This window comes from Tachypleus tridentatus, chromosome 7 (assembly GCF_004210375.1).
Source record: "Tachypleus tridentatus isolate NWPU-2018 chromosome 7, ASM421037v1, whole genome shotgun sequence".
Lineage (NCBI taxonomy): Eukaryota > Metazoa > Arthropoda > Merostomata > Xiphosura > Limulidae > Tachypleus > Tachypleus tridentatus.
In genome coordinates this window covers 54,431,044-54,451,413 of record NC_134831.1, presented here as the reverse complement: position 1 = coordinate 54,451,413, position 20,370 = coordinate 54,431,044, and the positions used below count along the sequence as shown (strand labels likewise).

The 20,370-nt window shown below is 32.0% G+C and overlaps 1 protein-coding gene across 7 annotated transcripts in view; it reads right to left on the bottom strand.

The window, feature by feature from the left end:
• Positions 1 to 1,950: 1,950 nt before the first annotated feature.
• Positions 1,951 to 20,370, bottom strand: part of LOC143255684 (uncharacterized) — a 69,415-nt gene continuing 50,995 nt past the window's right edge. For all 7 annotated transcript variants that reach the window (XM_076511736.1, XM_076511737.1, XM_076511739.1 and 4 more), the window contains 7 exons: positions 15,921 to 16,157; positions 13,985 to 14,094; positions 12,878 to 12,992; positions 12,062 to 12,114; positions 10,965 to 11,062; positions 7,662 to 8,049; positions 1,951 to 6,363 (listed from right to left, as the gene is read on the bottom strand). In XM_076511736.1, coding sequence (XP_076367851.1) covers positions 4,375 to 6,363; positions 7,662 to 8,049; positions 10,965 to 11,062; positions 12,062 to 12,114; positions 12,878 to 12,992; positions 13,985 to 14,094; positions 15,921 to 16,157 — 2,990 coding nt within the window. In that variant the 3' untranslated portion in view covers positions 1,951 to 4,374. The remainder of the gene's footprint in view (positions 6,364 to 7,661; positions 8,050 to 10,964; positions 11,063 to 12,061; positions 12,115 to 12,877; positions 12,993 to 13,984; positions 14,095 to 15,920; positions 16,158 to 20,370) is intronic.

Genomic DNA, 20,370 nt, shown 5'->3' with positions numbered 1-20,370 from the left:
TCTGAGGTTATGACAAAATAATGATAATCTTTTACAGTTTCCCTTTTTAATTTATTTACGCGTCTTAGGTATGAGAAAATGGTCTTTTGTAATTTGACCTAATGGCTTATATTAAGACATTTCTTGGGAAATCTTCTTCCATTACTTTAAAAACGATTGTAAAACTTTACGTAAAACATTTAAGTAACTTTCTGACGGCAATGAATAGGGAAATTGTTAATCACTATCATTTCTTTTCTTTACCAGACTTTCAAGTAAGCAGTCTCATTCGTCCTTCTTCTTTGAAGACTTGCATTTTCTTAATTTATTGAGAATCGGAACCATTTTGAAGAAACACATACTATTACATAGTTTGCTCTTACATACTTTGGGTTTGTTTGTTTTTTAATTTCCCGCAAAGCTACATGAGAGCTATCTGCTTGAGAGTTGTCCTTAATTTAATAGTTTAAAACTAGAAGAAAGGCAGCTAGTCATTACCACTCACCGCCAATTCTTGAGCTACTCTTTTACCAAAGAACAGTGGCATTGACCGTAACATTATAACACCTATGAGGCTGAAAGTGTGAACATGTTTCGTGTGATGGGGATTCAAACCCTCAGATTGCGAGTCGATCGCTCTAACCAACTTGGCCATGCCTGGCACCACACTGTGGGAAACCCATGTTTAGCTGCAAAGGTTCATACGGTTCTTCAGAGATAAATTCTCTCTGTATTTTATTATTATTATTACTATTCACATTCGAAAATTCAGGTTGAACTCCAAATGGTTGTAAGATACTTTTGACACCAATTCGTTCTGAACAATGTTGTTATTCCTCATTATTATTAACATTGGAAAACCCAGGTTGAACTGCAAAAACTAAAGATCGTAAAGTTCTTCAGGCATAAGATCATTCTAATATTTTATTATTATTGACACTGAAAAGCCCATATTGAATTCCAAAGGTTCGTAAGGCGCTCTGGGCGTTAGTTCGTTTTGAATTGTTTTATTACTATTATTACTTAAATTGAGAGGGTCAGGTTTAACCACAAAGGTCCGTTAGGCAGTTTAGACCGGCAGCCTCTTATAAATTCACACCAGGATGTCAATGTTAACTCCAATTACTAAATCTGTAAAAAGTTTCACTCACCAGTTGTGAATTGTTATTATTACTAATATTCTGAAGCTCGAGTTGAACTGGAAAAAAATGAAGTCGATATGGTGCTTCCGACTACAATTCCTCTTATTTTTTGTTATTATTCACATTGAGAACCCCATGTTAAACTGTAAGAACTATGTTCGTGGTTTGTTTTGGATTTTGTATTAACATTGCAAGCCAAAGACGAACTACGAGGGCGTAGTTCTTGAAGCTAAAATGATTCCATGAAGTAAACTTTGGGCTGTGATTCAACAAGACAAACATTGTTTTCAACTTAAGTTATTTCGTTTAATTCTTTTTTAAAGAACTCACTAATAGTGAGTTTTAAGTTTTGATTTATTCGGGAAACTAGCACGCAAATTAAACCTAGTCGTATTTGTTCGTTTCCTTGTTTTGTTTTCAGTTGAAAAACAACACAATGGGCTATCCAAACTGTGCCCATCACTCATATACCGAATGCTGGTTTTTAGCGTTATAAGACTTACTGCTAAGCCATTGGAGCCTTAACCTTACTTTAGTCCCTATGTTAATTTAGATAATTCCAAAAATAATAGTTCGTTGGTTGTTGAAACCTCGTTTGATAATAATTTGTTTAACTTAATTTAAATTGATTGAAATTTTCTATTATACGAATGACATACTTAAGTATTCTTATAGAAACGTAATTTTACACGAATATTTATATTTTTAAAATATTCTACGAAGCACTTTAAAACACATAACCATAACAATGAGTACTTTTTTTCCACCCGCACTTCACTCTGCAATTTTATGCTTAGTTGAAAAGGTTGTGGTAGAAATAAACCTCAAATGAAAGCAAATAACAGGTACAACACGGTTTACTAAACACTGCAAGTTATTATACAATGTCAACCACACATTACAAAATATTATGAAGTTCAATATATTACATCCTTAATTAGGGCTACTACATCACATAAACAAATAAAAGTAGAAAGCCCTTTCGTGCTATCGTCCACGATGTTAGAATGAATCGTGCATGTACACATATGATATGAAAGATGGTATGATATATACGTTTTACTAAAATAACAACAAAATCAAATATAAAGTGGGAAACATATCCAGAGTCTTTGTCACTTCAAAAAAGATCCTGACAATTTACTTTAATTATTCATAAATAACTTCAGTTTCTTTTTACATAACATCGTACATTGCCAAGAGCCAAATCTTTGCTCTCGTTATTGGGGTGCAGTTTAAAAACAACCTCAATACCTTAATACTTTTATATAAAAAAATACAAATGACGCTCGATAAAAAAGTTTACTCTTCAGAGTTCATGGCAGTTTTGTTATAAAATATTAAGATGTTATATCTAAATCACGGGAAAGTCGTTTTCAGACTTTTGGAAGTAACAATTTGATCTTCAAAAATATGTGTAAATTAAAAAGTTTTAAAACAATATAAAAAGTATGTGAAACGAGTATTAAATCCTGATTCATTTAATTATTAATTTATTACGTACAGAAATAAATATTAAAATGAAAACTGTTTTTGCTCAAAAATAATTTAAATGGATCAATCTTCTACATGCCACCTTTGGCTTTCTAAGTAAAGAAAACATTAAATTCTGTCATAACTCTTTCATTCAAATGATGGTAACTTCAAGATGGCACGTTTGGAAAGATTTTGGCTCATATACATAAACACAGTTTATCCATATAGTCTACAGGATAGACTAATAATGTACATTTCAAAAGTAAAATAGAAGTTAATGTGGTAGCAAGTGTGGTAATCCCATTTGTTTCTTACAGGTCGCAGGATTGAACTACCAAATGATGGTTCTTTTTACTGAGCTAAAGAGTTAACCCCCATACCTAATGCAGTAAGATGATTCTTGACACTCAGTTTACCTGGGTATGACATTTGTCTCTCTTCACAAATAAGGCCTGTTCTTGAACCTAATCTAAAGTACTCTTACATCTGAGCTAAAGGGTTAAATCTCATAACTAGTGCTAGTAAGGCACTTTCATTAATGCTCAAAGTACTTGATTACCACACAAGCTAATTATATCATGAGCTTTAACTATTGTAAGTAAATTTAAATTTTATCAAAGCATTACATTCTAACATGTCTAAAGTGTTTGAGATTAACTGTTTACATCCATACATCTAGTCAAATTATAATGAAAGAATTATAACATTTTGCTTACTTTCTGGAATTAGTGAAAAGCTACTTGATTTTTGAATTATAGCAAATAACCCAGCTTCACAAACATCATTTTATTTTATTCTATGTCACAATAATTACGCATCCAGAGAAACAAACTATTTTTTGTTTGTTTGTTTAGAATTAAGTGCAGAACTACACAATGGACTGTCTGTGATGTGCCCACTAAGGTTATTGAAACTTGATTTCTAGTGGGGTAAGTCTGCAGACATACCACTGCACCATTGAGAGGTAAAGAAATAAAGTTCAATTTACAAAAAAAAGGCAAAATTATATTTGCATTTTAGACTATTTGCTAAAAAACGACATGAGCATACCTCTCTTCAAATGATATATTTAACCCAAAACTGTGCCTTAACATGGTTTTAATTCTACCATATCATCACATAATTGTAAATAAACAACTGCTAGACATAAGTTGGAAACTGATGTATTTGTCCTGTACGATTTAAAAGGTAAGGCCAAAATTATATCTAAGCCACCTCTAAAGAAAGGCAACCCTTGCTATTTTATGGCAATAGAAACATTGTAAACAGCTACAATTTTCACTTCCCCATCAAACAGACACGTGTAACATCCACAAGTATATAAAACAATGCACACTACCATATTATGTAACATTTTATAAGAAAAATGTCATTGCACGAAATACAACAGTCTACCTTATCTCTCTACCTAACCTACCTATACATGCAACACTTGTCATCTGTTATACCTACTGCTTATTCATATGTAACATCTCAATGCCTGTGGTCCCTTATATTGATCTATAGGTATGCATTATTACAATCAAAACTTTTATTATGTAGGTACGTATAGTTTGATCTGTTTACTTTCAGTTGCATATACCATAATAATAATAATAAAACAGAGTAAAGTGCACCTTTATAAACTTAAAAAGAAACAACAGAAAAAATATAAAGAAAGAATGTTAGACAACTACTTGTATATATATATATTGTCATTTTCTTCATAACTTTTAGTAATATTTCTATAGGTATGCCAATTTAAAATGTTTATTTTTCATCCTATCCGTTTTTGTAGTCACTTAATAAGATCAGTTTTAAATTCAGTGTCTTGCAATAGCATGGAACACAAATGAGGTGGAACAGAGTGGAGAAGATCTCCTCGAAGGTTGCTACAATTCAGTATCTCCCTGTGTGTCATCAGACCTGCTCGTGCACCTTTTGGAAAGGACGATTCTAGAGAACGGTTACAAAGAGGGTGGCTTGGAGACAACTTTGATGCAGTTGCATGACTTTGAGGAGTAGATTTAATTGTAGTAGTTCTCGTAGATGACAGAATTGTTTGAGAAGTTTCTAATAAATTCCTGGATGAAAATGTAATGTTATGTGTATCTTGGCCCAATGTTTTAGTGTGTTCTTGTTCTAGAAGTGGAATACATGGAAAAGATGTTGGGTTTTCCATTCCTGTGTATTTATTCATTACTACATGTCGATTAATCTCATTTGAGGAAACTTTGGCATAAAATGATGAACTACTGAAAAATGGTGATGATGATCGTGACATACTAGTTAATGATGATGATGAAGCTGCTTGATGACTGACAGAACTGGATTGCAAAGCATGCCCTTTGTACTTCATATTGCTAGTAAAATCAACTGGCTCTTGTTTCTCTTTTTTTATTGATAAATCCAAACATTCCTCTTGAACTACATCGTGACTAAAATTTTCAATGTTTTGTGCATAACTTTGGCTAGCATTACTACTATATGACTTTTTCTTGAGGCTTAAATCAAGGACTTCACAATCTTCTGTGCTGTCACCTGGTGAAGCATAGATATTGTGATAGTTCTGGTCAAGTGGTGGTGAAGATGTTGGAGTAACTGGAGAGACTGGAGCAATCACAGGAGATAATGGGCGATAATCATTTCTTGTTCTTTTTAACTGAGCATAGAAAGACCTAGCTGGAGTGAATGTGCTGTTAGAGGTCCTAGGTGTCAAGTGTGGGTTAGAATAATATTGTATACCCCCTAGATTAGACAAATAAGTTTGCTTACTAAGTTTAAATGATAAATCTCGCACTGTTCCTGCTACAGCTTCTGGTAGACGACTTGGAATAGGGTCTGCTATTCTTCCACAGACAGGAGATGGTCCCCTGGTGTCAGTTTTTCGTTGTCCTTCTCCTGTATTGTACTCTGGCAAACAGTTTGCCATGGTTGAAGAAATACCATTCTCTTTGGATCCACGTCCATATTTTGACATTAATGAAGAATGCCAACTTGTAGTGGTGTTTTCAATTCTCTCGTGTCCTTGTGGAGTCTCTTCTAATGACTCAGGATCTGAAACTGGAGATATTCTTTCGTAAATTGGCTGAGAGATAACAGAGTTTTCAAATGCTGATGCTTCTGGTACAGGATAATGAATGACAGAAAAGCGTAGACTAGACTCATTTAATTCTTCTCGACTTCCTACTAATGAACTCTGTGGATGATGGTGTCCTGGATCCACATGATATCCATTTCTAATTAGGGCCTTTCGAGATTCCACAAGACACTTATCATTACTCTCTTGTGCAAGGCTTGTTGACAAAGACTGAGGTGCCAAAGTTTTTCGAAAGGCTGATGATGAAATAATATTTGGAATATTAAGAAGTTTAGAATCAGTAACTTCTTTAACACCATGCTGTTGTATTCCTGAGAAATTCTTACGTCCATCTTCTTTATCATAAGGATGTCCAATATATCTATGCCCAGTGGGCAGACACAAGGTGGTTGTATTCCTTGGTTGAGACACTGGCAAACCATTAAAATGAGAATTGTTTGAGAGTGGACTGCTACACGAGGTAGAGGAAGGTGCATAATTTATCGTTTTATTCTTAGAATATGGTAAACTCTCTGGGTGGATTAGATTTGAAAACAATAATGGATTATTCGTTTTTGATTCTTTCTGTGTTGCATGGCTTCCAGAGGCATGTCCGCTAGTTGTGAATGAAGCATCCAAGTTTTCTCGAAACATAGTATTGTGAGAAGATGGTGTTGGTACATTTCGAGATAAGTGTGCTCTTGAACCCTAGAGAAAAAATAATATTAGAATTTTCGTAATGATATATGAAAACAAAACCTTCAATTACGAGGTTTTTGCAACACAACTTAAGAGTGGATAAATAGTTGTTTGTATTACACACAAAAGTGCAAATTTATCATAAAATAAAATACAGAGATCAGAAAAATGTAAAATAGTTACATAATTATTTAATTGCATACAATGAATTAATATATTAAGTTATTTCATTCTGCAAACTTCACTGTATGTTTTCAAAACTGGTTTATTTTTTATTTTCATATTATTCACAGCATAATCCTTTAAAATGAATTATGACTTTTCATTACTTTATCAATAACATTCAATAGCTTTTCCTTTAGAATAAAAAATATTTTAGCATTTTCACCTAATAAGCTATTTACATTTACTCATTTAGGGGCTTATTTCAATTACAAACAAACAGAAAGTTGTACTAGAACAAAACATTTATTACTTCAAAAATCTCCTCATACTGTAGCTACTATTTAAGATGAATCTACAGAGTTGACGTAACCAAGTACGAAATGCATGTAGTAAAGAAAGCTTATTTACATGTATTTAATATTAAGAAGTTAATGCTTAATTACAAATCAAAAAACCAAAACTAAATAATATAATTTACACAAAAATCAACAAGATTAGAAATTTTGACAAAGTTCAACAGTTCCCAAAAGACGGCTCTACATTTGTGCTTATCTGCTCGATCTAATTAACTCATTGGTTTTCTATGTTATTAATCATTACTATAAGATTATCTTTTAATAAAGACAAAAGTCAATGTGTTAGTTTTTTAGTTTCAATGTCAAGCTACAAAATTGGCTACATATGCTCTGTCCGTTGCTGAGAATCAAACGCCATATTTTAGCATTGTAAGTCTGTAAATTTATCGCTGACCCACCAGAAGTTCAGAGGCCAGAATATCCTAAATTTCCTTTCTTCTTAAAATTTTTAGCTTCTCTTTCCTAACTGGTTTTATTTTCAAACAAATTTAGATAAACGTTGATAAACCACCAAAGAATACGAAAAAATCTCAATAACAATATAAGCAATTACTGTTGAAGGTTAACAGCAAAACAACATAATAAAATATCACAACACTAGACCACATATGAAACAACAGCAAAAAAGGTTTATAGTGAATTAGAAAACAGGCATATGATGATCAGGTTTTGGTAACAACATAAGTCCAAATCCAACTACAAGGAATGACAAAACAAATAATATCTCTATGCAACATAGATGTACCCACGTTTGACTTTTTTAACATATGTTTATCACAGACGTACCTGCTTTTCATTTGTTACGACCATCCAACTATGTTTCCATCGTTTCTCATATTCTTCCGAGTTCTTGTAAAAACCATTTACTAAGTTTTCCTTTTGTACCTCACAAGGTATGACGTTAGTTTCTAATGTAGATCGTGGGGGGCCATTGGCAAATTTCTTGTTGTCAGTCGCTGTCACAACATGTTCGGGAATGTTCTGTGCCATCTCACATCTGGATGTTTTTGCTAATGGCGTCTCATTCCTCTGAGAGCAGAGTTGTGTGATTCCGTCTTTGTTTTTGTCCCTGTGCTCTCCATAGATTTTCTTCACCCGAGGGCGGCCTCGCTGGGGAACAAAATGAGAATTTTTTTCGGCGTTTCTCATGTACTGTTCGAATGGAAGAAGTAATCTAAAAGATGCAAAAAATAAAAACTCTTAAATACTATTTATTTTATATCAGTGTGGTGTAATTTCAGAAGTGTTCATAACTTCCATAAAGTATATAGAACAAACAGAATATAAAATACAGTAGAAATATGTAATAAATAAATAGTTATTATAATAAAATGTTCATTTTCTACAATATTTCATTTTTCAGTTTAATTAGAAAGAGAATATTTAGACATTCAAGTACACTAGTGTTAAACTGTTTTTATTTTATCATTTCTTCGTTCTGTTGACAACCTATATTCTGGAATTTATTTTATTTCATTATAACATGTTTTTTCTTATTTTGATTAATTAATGAGACTTAGAAACAAACTCATAACGTCAGCCAAATTTGCAACCCACATGAAACTAAATTTCAGAATTAATTGATGAACTTCTGTATAGTGGCAAAAGTTTTGAATCAAACTACAATATCACCTTGGACATACCTGTATGTTCTTACCTTTATACAGTCTTGGTCATTATAAAAATTAAGTGTGTTCCATAATATTTTGGAAAATATTTACAAGTAAAAGGAAAAATAACTTCGTAGTAATAACATATCTTGCCATACTCTTGTCACCCACTTATCATGTGTTCAGTTAGGATATTTTCTGAAACTTTATGCCAGTAGATCTAAAAGAATCTGTTATCTATTTTCCAGTATCAGAGTTTTAATAAAAAGTGTATTACACATTAATTTTCAACTTGTGATATGCATGAAAAGGTATGTATTTTACACATCTTTCTAAAAAATTTGTAAAAGTTTTAAAAAATGCCCTTGTAGTTTCATTTCTGTTTATATGTTTGCATTTTTATTTATTTATAACAAAGCTAGTACGGCTGTCTGGAATAATCTTTACTTACTCACTAGAGGAAAGGCAACCAGTCAGAAACACTAATAGGCCCTGGCATGGCCAGGTGGTTAAACAGCTTAACTCATAATATGAGGGTTGAGGGTTCGAATCCCCGTCACACAAAACATGCTCACCCTTTCAGCCGTGGGAGCATTATAATGTGACAGTTAATCCCACTATTTGTTGGTAAAAGAGTAGCCCAAGAGTTGGCGGTTGGTGGTGATGACTAGCTGCCTTCCCTCTAGACTTACACTGCTAAATAAGTGGGATAGCTAATGCAAATAACCCTCATGTAGCTTTGTGCAAAATTTAAAAACAAACAAACAAACAAAACACTCTATCACCCACCTAAGAAAATGACTGTGACCTTTATAGAGCACCAATCTGCTCAATACCATTCAAGATCTTGAGAGTATGGACTTTTTTTTTTTTTTTTTACAATCAGAATTATTAATGCCCATTTCTACTGAGTCATAAAAATATGATAAATAATAGCTCTCAATGAACAGTTTAAATCTAATTTTCACAAATATTTTATTTTTATTGGTTATATGGTTCCTCGCTGGTACAGCAATAAATCTATGGATTTACAACGCTAAAATCAGGGGTTCGTATCCCCTCAGTGGACTCAGCAGATAGCCCAATGTGGCTTTGCCATAAGTAAAACACATGCACACACATTAGTAGTATGTGAAAGAAAACATTTTGAATAAAACTGTTATGCCAGAGTCCTTGATATACTTCTTTATTTGCAACAATAAAGTCCTTTCTTTTTTAATCTAAATCTCCTGTACCAGTTTTATCCATTACTGTAAAATATCTCAAAAACTATTACATACGTTTATTACTTTTGTATAATAATTCAAACTATAAAATTGTTTGGAGGGCTACTAAGAAATGCATATATTTTTGTTAGCATTATATAAGAAGTGGATTTTGTAGCATCAGTGTTAATGATAATCCATTCAAATATGTTCCAACTCAAACATGTTGAATGAACTTTTCTTAAAAAATATATTTTAATTTAGAATGATGTTCTATCTTGAGGAACATATAAAAATGTATGGTAATAAAACTTTAAAAGTAATTTATTATAGAAAATTACCACCCTCACCTAGAATAAATTGGTGCCTAAAATTTAAATTAAAAAGCAAAAAGTTACAAGTAAAGTGAAAGCTTAATTAAGTTTGTATTGCCATCTATTACTATGAAATGCAAGCAGATTCTTCTGAAAAATACAGTATTTGTAAGCCTTTTTAAAATTATCAGATTTTACTTAAACAAAAAATTAATATTTCTTTCGTAGGTAAAAGAAATGAAACTATTTCTTCAGTTAATCAACAGTAATATAAAATATAGTATATATCTGTAAATATAAGTTTGTATATATACATAATAAAAATTAATATATATAGTGCTAACATGATGATGTATCTTCTATGAAAATATTTGGAAAATATATATTTAAAACTTTATTTCATATTAATAATTAATATACAACACAATGAAGGGCAGGTTTGTTGCTTTAAAAGAAGAGAGACACAGAAATCACTGTATAACACAAATGACAATCAATAATTTAAATATTCAATATCAGAATTATAGCAGACTTGATTGCCAATCCGTTATTACCACATGATTATGTCATTATTAACAATAAGATACTTTTAAAGTTAAGTTTAAAATACTATTCCCCAAGTAAATCTTTTATTAGTATTCAATGTTTATTTTTATCATTCACACTCAAGAGATTACTTGCATTAAGTGAAGCAATTAAGTACTATAGTAATATACTTTTTCACATCTTTAAGAAATTAGTTTGATAGTTTCTTTTTATAAAATATATGAGCATCACAGATAAAACCACAAATAACTAATAGAAAATAAATTGACAGAGAACACTTAAATAATTGAAAGGCAAAAACCAAGCTGTCGCACCTTTTCTCGATATCTTGAACAGGTTAAAACAATGTGTTATTTTATCACATTTTAAATGTGATATTCATGATTTTCTCAGAACCTTATGGAGATTAGTTACCTTTCATAATGTCTTCGTGTGCAGGTGGCAGCACTTGTGCTCCCTGGATTACCACCCAGGTCATCATAAATACGTTTCCAAAGTTTTTTGTCTGTGATCTAGTGCAAACAAGCAACAGTGAGCAAACACTATAATACAAAGTTATAACACCGAGTAAAAATTTGACATAAAAAAGATGCAATTGACATGAAAAGATATAACATTGTGCAAAAAACAAAATATGGAAACATGTCGTGTACACACAAAGATTTAGTGAGTGGTTTATAAGAGACAGAAAATAACATCACATACAAAATGTAATTAAAGAAGGATTATGAAATCTCTCAGGTAAAGAGATACCGTCAGATCAACGTTAACACACGTATGACTTAATAAACGTATATATACAGAAATAGAAGATAAAATGCATTAAAAACTATACATTCTTAGAAATAACAAGAAAATTAATAAACTGGTATTTAGAAACTGGTAGACAAGATAAATATAGTTGATACTATGTATTTATGTATGTGTGTTCCATGATAAAATATTGTCCAATTCCACACAATTTTCAGGAAGAAAATGTTTACATTATATAAAACCAATAATAACATTTATTAAAAAATGTTTAAATTATACAAAACCAACAAAACATATTTGTTAAGATTGAACCCCGGATTGTAGCTCTGCAAGTCCATAGACTTACTGCTATCTCATCGAGGGACACACATACAAAAAAAAGACATGTTTACATTTATGATTCAAAATCAAAAAAGTACAATTTGTTTCAGCAATGTACTAACATACTATTTTCAAATGTAAAAATCTTAATGTTACATTATTATTCTGAAACCTACACAAAACAAAATAAAATATTCACCAATATATTCTTCTAACAAAAACTTTTTCATAAAGCTAATAATATATACTTTTCTTCGAAACTTTAGATTGTTTTAAAGTTTTAAAATGTTTACCCATGTAAAAGCTACACTAGTGTTACTTGTTACCACATTTATTTGATTGTTAATTATGCTTTGGTCCTCACTGTATAAAGCAATGTCTACAAGTAAATGTATTTAATGTTAAAAAAAGCATATACAGGTAATGACTTTTTTTACCGTTTCATATCCTCCAAGTTTCTTGGCAAATTTGTAAAAGTAATACAAATTAACTGCAACGAGAAAAATAATAAAATATTAGTAGACACTTTTCATTGAAAACCTGTCAACCTTACTCATATAATAATAATAATAATTAGATAGAAATAATGTAATAATAGAAAATAACAATAAAAGATTCAGGTGAGTTACTGGAAACAAAAATTATAGGCAATGCTTCTTTAATGGATAATCATTACATCAACCTCAAGGGCATAAAGAGAGTTCAATTGACGTTTTTTTCAATTCATTTTTTGTCTTATTAATTAGGATGATCAAATATTTAATTACAGATTGCCTTATTTATTCCTTTGTTCTAAACTTTGTGTATATAATTATAGAAAAACAAAATTATGTGGTTAGCAGTTAAATTTTACCTAAATAAGCCTAGTTTGACCGATTTGACTGAATATAAATTCTTTAATCTTATTATATAAAGCCTAAGCTAGTTCAGTAAGACAAAACAGCATTTATCCCATAATCTGTGCGTTATATGTATGATTAATGGATGTAGAAAAACGTGACGAAATTAACGATGCGTTATGTCTATGTTTTATTCGTATGCATACATGACTAAATACATGTATTTACCTGTAACGTATCTATACGCCAAACAACTTACAAAACCTGAAACTATGCCAATAACTTGCCATCTAGAGAAATATATTAAAACTAAAAATAAAATTTTATCATTCAACTTTTTGAAATTATTATACATACCCCATGTTTTTTAGTTTTGTTTATTCTAGAAATATTTCGAAAGATGAACTGTCTTACTCTGTTTGAAACCTAGGCTTGGTACACGTTTAATGGGTGTTTTCCTGTTCTTCATAAACTGGAACAATTTCTCCAGAAATTCCCTTTCTTTCGTCCACAGTTCTCCTTTCTTAACCTGTGGGGAATGTTAACGTAATAATGTTTAAACTAATAATTAAAAAAGATTGTCCGTATCTAAATTTTAATAACACAGATCGATCTTTATTTGTTTCGAAGAAAGCCACTGAAATATTCCACACACAAATCTGTATATCGTTATTGATTGAAAGGTAACGTAATTATACATTTGAGCTTCATGTTTTCTTCGGGCTTCGGCCAACTCTTTGATGTCTTTCAATGTACGTACTTAAGAATTACTAGTTAGAAACGAGTTGATGAAATATTCATCAACTACCTTTATCAAAATAAAACTTGGAGCGTTAAGTGCCAGGATAATATGTTCAAGACATTACAAAAGCAGCTAAAATATATATTTAATTTAAAGCGTATGGTAAAAACATATGATGCCCAACAAAAAAAAAAGCGTAAAAAATACATGCTTGAATCTTTAATAGTGTGCGTTGAAGGACAGAAACAGGTTTCTAATAATTCATTTTTATTTTATAATATTAATCAGTTATTATTCAAAGACCATTTTAATTTATTAATTTTCATAATTGTGGTTTGTTTTTAATTTCGTGCAAAGCTACACGATGGCTATCTGCGTCCATACTTTAGCAGTGTAAGACTAGAGGGAATGCAGCTAGTCATCACCACCCACCGCCTACTCTTGGGCTACTATTTTATCAACGAATATAGTAGGATTGACCTAACATTATAACGGTCCCACGTCTGAAAGTGCGACGGGGATTAGAACCCGTGACCCTCAGATTGGGAGCCGAACGTTTTAACCACCTGACCATGCCGGGCCAATTATCTTAGTACTGTAGTTTTCCTAAAATGTAAATAAAACATAAGTTTGAATATTAATTAAATAAACTAGATTTTACTTTTTATCTTTCATACAAATATTGTCGTAATTCACGAATTTCCATAAATGCAAATTTTCCACGTTCTAGGTTGTTACTTTTATTACTATTATTACAAATACAAAAGTGTCTGCCTTACTTTAGTATTATAGTATTTTCCACCGTCTGACCCATTGGAATCGCTGCTTGGGGAACCAGATCTTTTTCCCAAAAGTTTCTTCTTTCTCGGACGACCTTTCAAATTTGGAGCTAACGGTACACAGAAGAAAGTTTTGTTTATAAAGAATTCGGTAACAAAATACTTAACCTGCTCAATAATAATCATAATTGAAACGTTGCTGAGTGAGAAGCGTTACGCTGGTAACACTGCGCAACAATTTTTTTTTTTTAAGTTTTACTTCCTGAAAAGTTTTTGCTGATTGTGACAGGTACCTGGTGGGTATGCACACATATAGTTTTGGTTTTGCTTCATCACATGGGAACTCTGAGAAATAAACAGTTAACTGGTTACCGGCAATAACGTATTTAATTGCGTTTATGTTTCTAATACGCTATTAAGTTCAACATAATTAAAAGTGTTTTGCTCCTGATTTTCGTTTGTATTCAATGTACGGTGCATCACGTTGCAGTGTCCAACAGTAGTCACCAAGCATTAACGGATTCCAGTTGCCCTGATATCGTTTTTCCATTGTAGCAATGTCCTGGTGAAACTGAAGATTTTGATGAAACAATACGTGCTGGACTAATTTAGATGTGATTTTCGTGATCAGCAGCCAAAATTCTATAAGGAACACTCAACAGTGTTTAAGAAGCAAAAACTTTGTTGTGCAGTGTTATTGTAGTAGTGGTGGTAACTTTTAATACTGCGTTTTAAATATTAATACGTATAAGAAACTACAGAATGAAAGGGATATTAGTCACATTTCAACAAGAATAAATACTTTCCAACGTTTGGAATGTGATATTATTTTACATAATGGATCTGGTTGAAATGGGCATTAACAAGTTTCATTTGACATACAAGACAAGTGACGAGGTTTCGACCTGCTTAAGTCATCGTAAGTTTATGAATGACTTTGAAAAAGTGACTGCTGTTAATCACGTTGAGAGGAGACGATAATAATGGCAGGCACAAGAGTGCTGTATATTGCTGTCCCCACGACACGTGATCAACAGCTGTAATTTTTCAGAGTCGTTTTTAACCTAATGATGACCTAAGCAGGTCAAAACTTTGTTACTTGTTTTGTGCTTTATGTAAATTTTTAATGTGCATATTAGCCAGTTCTATATATAAAATAAAGACACGTTCTAAGCACTGAAAAGTACCAGTTTAGTTTGTAATTAATATATTTCTACAAACAGCAGAAAAAAAACAACATCTAAAGACATTTTAGTGTGAATCAATCCAACCAGGTAACGTAATAAAAAAAGAAATTTTTCGCATTAGGGGACTAATGTGGATATTTTTATACGTTAGCAAAGCACTTGGTAGATAGAATTATACTTAAAAGGATCTTTAATACATTAAAACAATTACATGAAAAGCATGAAATTCGACAAGAATAACACGTATTTAAATTTGTATTCTGATATTTACTGTAAAATCACCAATTCTACTGCTACTCCTTGAAATAACGTTACTTTTTTGGAAAAAAAAAAAGAACCAAAACAGTTACGCAGTGGTCATTCGACCCACTCTGGGATAAAAAAAACTAATCTGTCGGTTTTCTGGTTCTTCTCATTTTCAGCGGCTTTAATTTCATGAAATAATGATTAATAATACAGCGTTAAAAATGTTTTCCCTGTTTCTGATAAGTAATGACTTATAAATAAATAAATTTAATAAAAGAATTAACACTTCGCCAAATTAATCCAATTCACAAAACAAACTGTTGTTGTCACACTAATATAAATAACGTCTTAACCACTACTTCGTGTGTCGTATCTCAACTAGTATGGGAAGGCTTGGAATTGAACAAAAGGCCTCTTCGGCACTGCATGCAGTCGAGATGTATGGTTAAAATATTATTATACACTCTTTACATTCATTCAAATACTTTTCAATACAAGCCTACCTAAGTGATCACAGATTACTTCATTCTGCGCAAGAGCATCATGGTCAAAGGTGTCTCTGCAGAAAACTACGTACGTATTCTTTGCAGGAAGAGAAAAGCCACCCAAAGCTGCAACCAGCAGATTTTCTGTCCACTGGTCATTCCCTCCGTCTATACGTTTCAAAATAGCACGGTAGCGACAGTAGCGAGCGTACGAGAGTATCATCACAGAGGGCGCTGTACGAATGACTTTGTCACCTAGAGTATATACGTAAGTAGATATTTGTAAATGTGAAGTTTCTTGTCATGGGTTGTTTTAATTTATAGTTAGACTTCGTGTAGAAAAACATTACGTTGTATAGCTATAAATAAACATATATTTTTACCTTCTAGTTTTCTTGCTATTTATCTCATTAATTAGAATAATGCAGAACAACTTTTATCACTGATGCGTTTTTTTTTTAAACTTGACTGTTGAAACCCACGCAATCAAATTCTCATTAAAGTTACATAGAAAATGACACCATTAATGTTATTGTGGAATATGCCTTTCCTTCAAGGAAATAGTAACAAACTAAGTGAACATTTTAGTCAAAATCTGGATGCATAGATAGGTAGATAGATACTTCATAAGAGTTCACAATATGACTATTTTTTAATTTAATACAGGTCGTTCAAACAGGGGAAACGAAAAAAATAAGTTCACAATAAAATGCAGGTATACAAACACATGATTTAAATACGTTTGTTTCTTAATCCTGGCGATTTTATTTTTAAATCTTCTATGATCATCATCACTTGAGTGAACAGCGGTTATGTATTTTATAAACGCACACACATACATATCAATATATAGCGAGAGAGTGACATATTTACATATATAAATATGAATATGTAAATATGTCACTCTATTGAATTATAACTAGCATCTAGCAGCCAATACCGAGCGACCATGGTTATACACTGAATCGATAAAAAATTATCAAAACTGGTATAAAGCCATTGCTTGGCAACCAACCTAATCGATCTTAACTGTATTGCAGTCATGTGACCCTAGTCCATCTTTCACGTGAAGATGGAAACTAAAACATACTGTTAATGGATAACGATATGGCAAAAATTGCTGTAGTAATCACTTGTCGAAAATATCAACCGAATGAAATTAACTGGAAATAAGAATATAATTATTACTGTTAATTAATCAAAGCCCAAATGTATAATTTTGTTTCTAATTTATACTTTAACCATTGAGTACGACTTCGATTTTAAAGTATCGAATATAAACAGGTTTTCAACTGAGTGCTAACATTCTGGATTATTTGAACGCATACAATTTCACCCAATAAACAGTTTTGCTAATTTTAAAATATCGTAACATCTAATACGTGTAAGATACAAGTTCTTTAGGAAGAAACGCAATGTCACAAAAAGTTACCAAAACGCCGATTTTCACTACTATTAAGCTTATTATTAGAACTATCAACTCCAAAAAGGACGATAAAACGCACTCAGGGAGCGGCTTGCAGGGGGTGAGGCTATTAAAAGATGTGGTTCTTCCTCCGTAACCCTCTCAGCCAAAGAAAAGTTCTTACTGTTAAAGCTAGTTCACTTCCAAATTACAAGAATACGTGTGCCCACAATATATAGAGAGCAGCAACCCTCAAATACTTATCGAGTACATCTCACCGTGAAGGCACCGTACTGGCACCGCTCCTGATTGTGTTAGTCCCTATAACTATGCATACAGTATGGCTGAATATTAAGTAAAAGGCGTACAACGTAAAGAACAAAACATCAAGTTTGTTTGTTTTTTTCATTAATACTTTGACAACTTTTAGGCCATTTGATTTACCGGTTGGTCACAGGACAGTGGTGTTGCTTGAGGCTTCAAGGCGTACAATATTATCTTTCATACAGAAACCTTATTAGCGATTTTTATTGCGGTAAATGCTAATTGCTTCTGTATAAGCCAGTTGTAAAGCCGAAATCAAACCATGTTTATTAGGAAACCTGCCGAAGACGTATAAAACCGATTAACGTTTCACGAACAGATTTGATACGTGTATTTTTATTTATAGTACTTAAAAAGTTTTCTTAAGAATAAAACAAAACCCAAAGTAAATTGCGGATAAGACATTCTTATCCATAGAAATATGGGTGTCGTATTTAAGTTGGTTGAAGTAATAGCAGAGTATTTTTAAAAGATGATCACATTTTTCACTCAGTTTGACAATACAGTTAAACCATCTACTCGTGTAGTTTTATACGCCCCTCTTTCTAACAGCTCTTATAATCGAGGTCAAAAACAATAATCAAACCGGTTCAGTACTGGAAAAACTTAAGGCAAAAGTAGGTAATTTATCACAATCTGTATTTGGAAACTTAACAGGTATTCTAAAGAAAAAAACAGAATTCCGTAAAACAAGCGTAAATTTCAATAACACAATGTCGAAGGCACATATTGTGGTCTGGTTAATTACACTGTCTAAAACAAGAATAACGGTTGATAAAATACCTTAACAATTATGAACAAATGCGATAATACAGGAAACATTCTCTCTCTCTCAATAAGTATGTATATACGTAGTGTCAGAAACTGCAAAGGGATAATTTGCCAGATTTCAAATCTGAAACTTTTATTTATCAAAAAAGAGAAAGAAAAAGTAATTGTGTTAAAAATACACAGTAAAACAACTTTAACATTTCTCAAAATTAAATAAACACGAATTAAATAAGCAAGAATAAACACAGAAAGAAGGTAAAAGAAAGAGTGAGAGGTGACGCTCCCCCTGGTAGGCACAAATCTTATAAGAAAAGAAGTTATAATATATACCCTTTCTTGGTAGTGAGCATCTATTCTTTAGATGGCTGTATCAAAACTGTTGATTTGTGTGTATGTGGTTGTTTAGAAACGTTAATATGCAAGGAGCAGTCGTTTTGGTAATTTTGAATTTCAATTGAAATTAAAAGAAAAAATTCCACGTGAGTTTCCACCGGTTACAAAACGGCATATTTTTGTTCTAGTAAAAGCAACGACTTTATTGTTGAATGATCCCTAAGGATATTTATTTGTACATTATTGTTGAATGATGCCTAAGGATATTTATACATTTGTAGCCGATGATATTAACACTCGCAGTTTCTTTTTATCCATCTTGTGCATATATTTAAAGATTTTTTTTGCCTTAAAACATCAGAAATATTGCTGAGATTACCGGTCAACTATCAGTGTATTTGGTTACATCCGAAAAGATAAATAAAATACCGTACTTACTTTTGTGATAATGCATATAATACACCCAAAGCTACTAATACCTATTTGCGCTAGTCGTCCCTAATTTTGAATTTATAGACACCAGGGGAGGTATAGATCTTATGTTTGTTTGTTTTTTAAATTTCGCGCAAAGCTACTCGAGGGCTGTCTGCGCTAGCCGTCCCTAATTTAGCAGTGTAAGACTAGAGGGAAGGCAGCTAGTCATCACCACCCACCGCCAACTCTTGGGCTACTTTTCTTACCAACGAATAGTGGGATTGACCGTACCATTATAACGCCCCCACAGCTGAAAGGGCGAGCATGTTTGGTGGGAGGGGATTCAAACCCGCGACACTCAGATTACGAGTCAAGCGCCCTGACCACCTGGTCATGGCGAACCAATTTTGTTTTAATAAAAATCTTTGCGCGAAGCTACACGATTGGCTGTCTGCGCGGTTTTTGTAATTATAACTCAATTACGAGAAAACATGGGGAATGAAAATACTAATCCGCAAATTGAGAAAATTCAAAATATAAAATACACTAAAAAAAATAATAACATTGTTTGAAATTGTCAAAGACATTGCAAGAGAAAACTAACTACGTACAAAATAAGAACCCGAGAAAAAGATCCATGAAATACACAAATCAGGCTCGGTTAAAAGAAGGTACGATATTAAATAAGAAAATTTTATTAGACAGATTAAAATGTTTTCCCCAAACCTGCTGTAACATCTCGTTAATTCTGTACAACTTCCGGATGAATTGATATTGTCTATATAATATAGCCTTTTCATATTGTTACAGTAGATTTCTCCGTCTAATAATCCAGTTACTAGAGAAAGAGAGGAAAAAAAAAAAAAAACAAACCCGCCATGACTGAAATAGCGGCAATCGAACTGGAGTGATGGAACCCTATGTTGCAATAGTTTCATAAAATTAAATACAATCGTTAAGATGTGTTCGTATGAGCCATAAAAATAGACTTTCTTTACTTTGAGCAAATTAAAGTCACTAAGCTGAAAAAAATTACCGTTGTTTTTGAATGAAACTTTGTCCTTGTTTAAAATTACATTTCGTAACAATATTTTTTTATTATACACTTAACTCTTATAAAACTAAAATTACATTAACTGCTCTCTGTGCTTAAATAAGCTAGGTGTTTAATCTACGATCATTAAAACAATGCGAATAATTAATTTCCAACATAGTGGCATT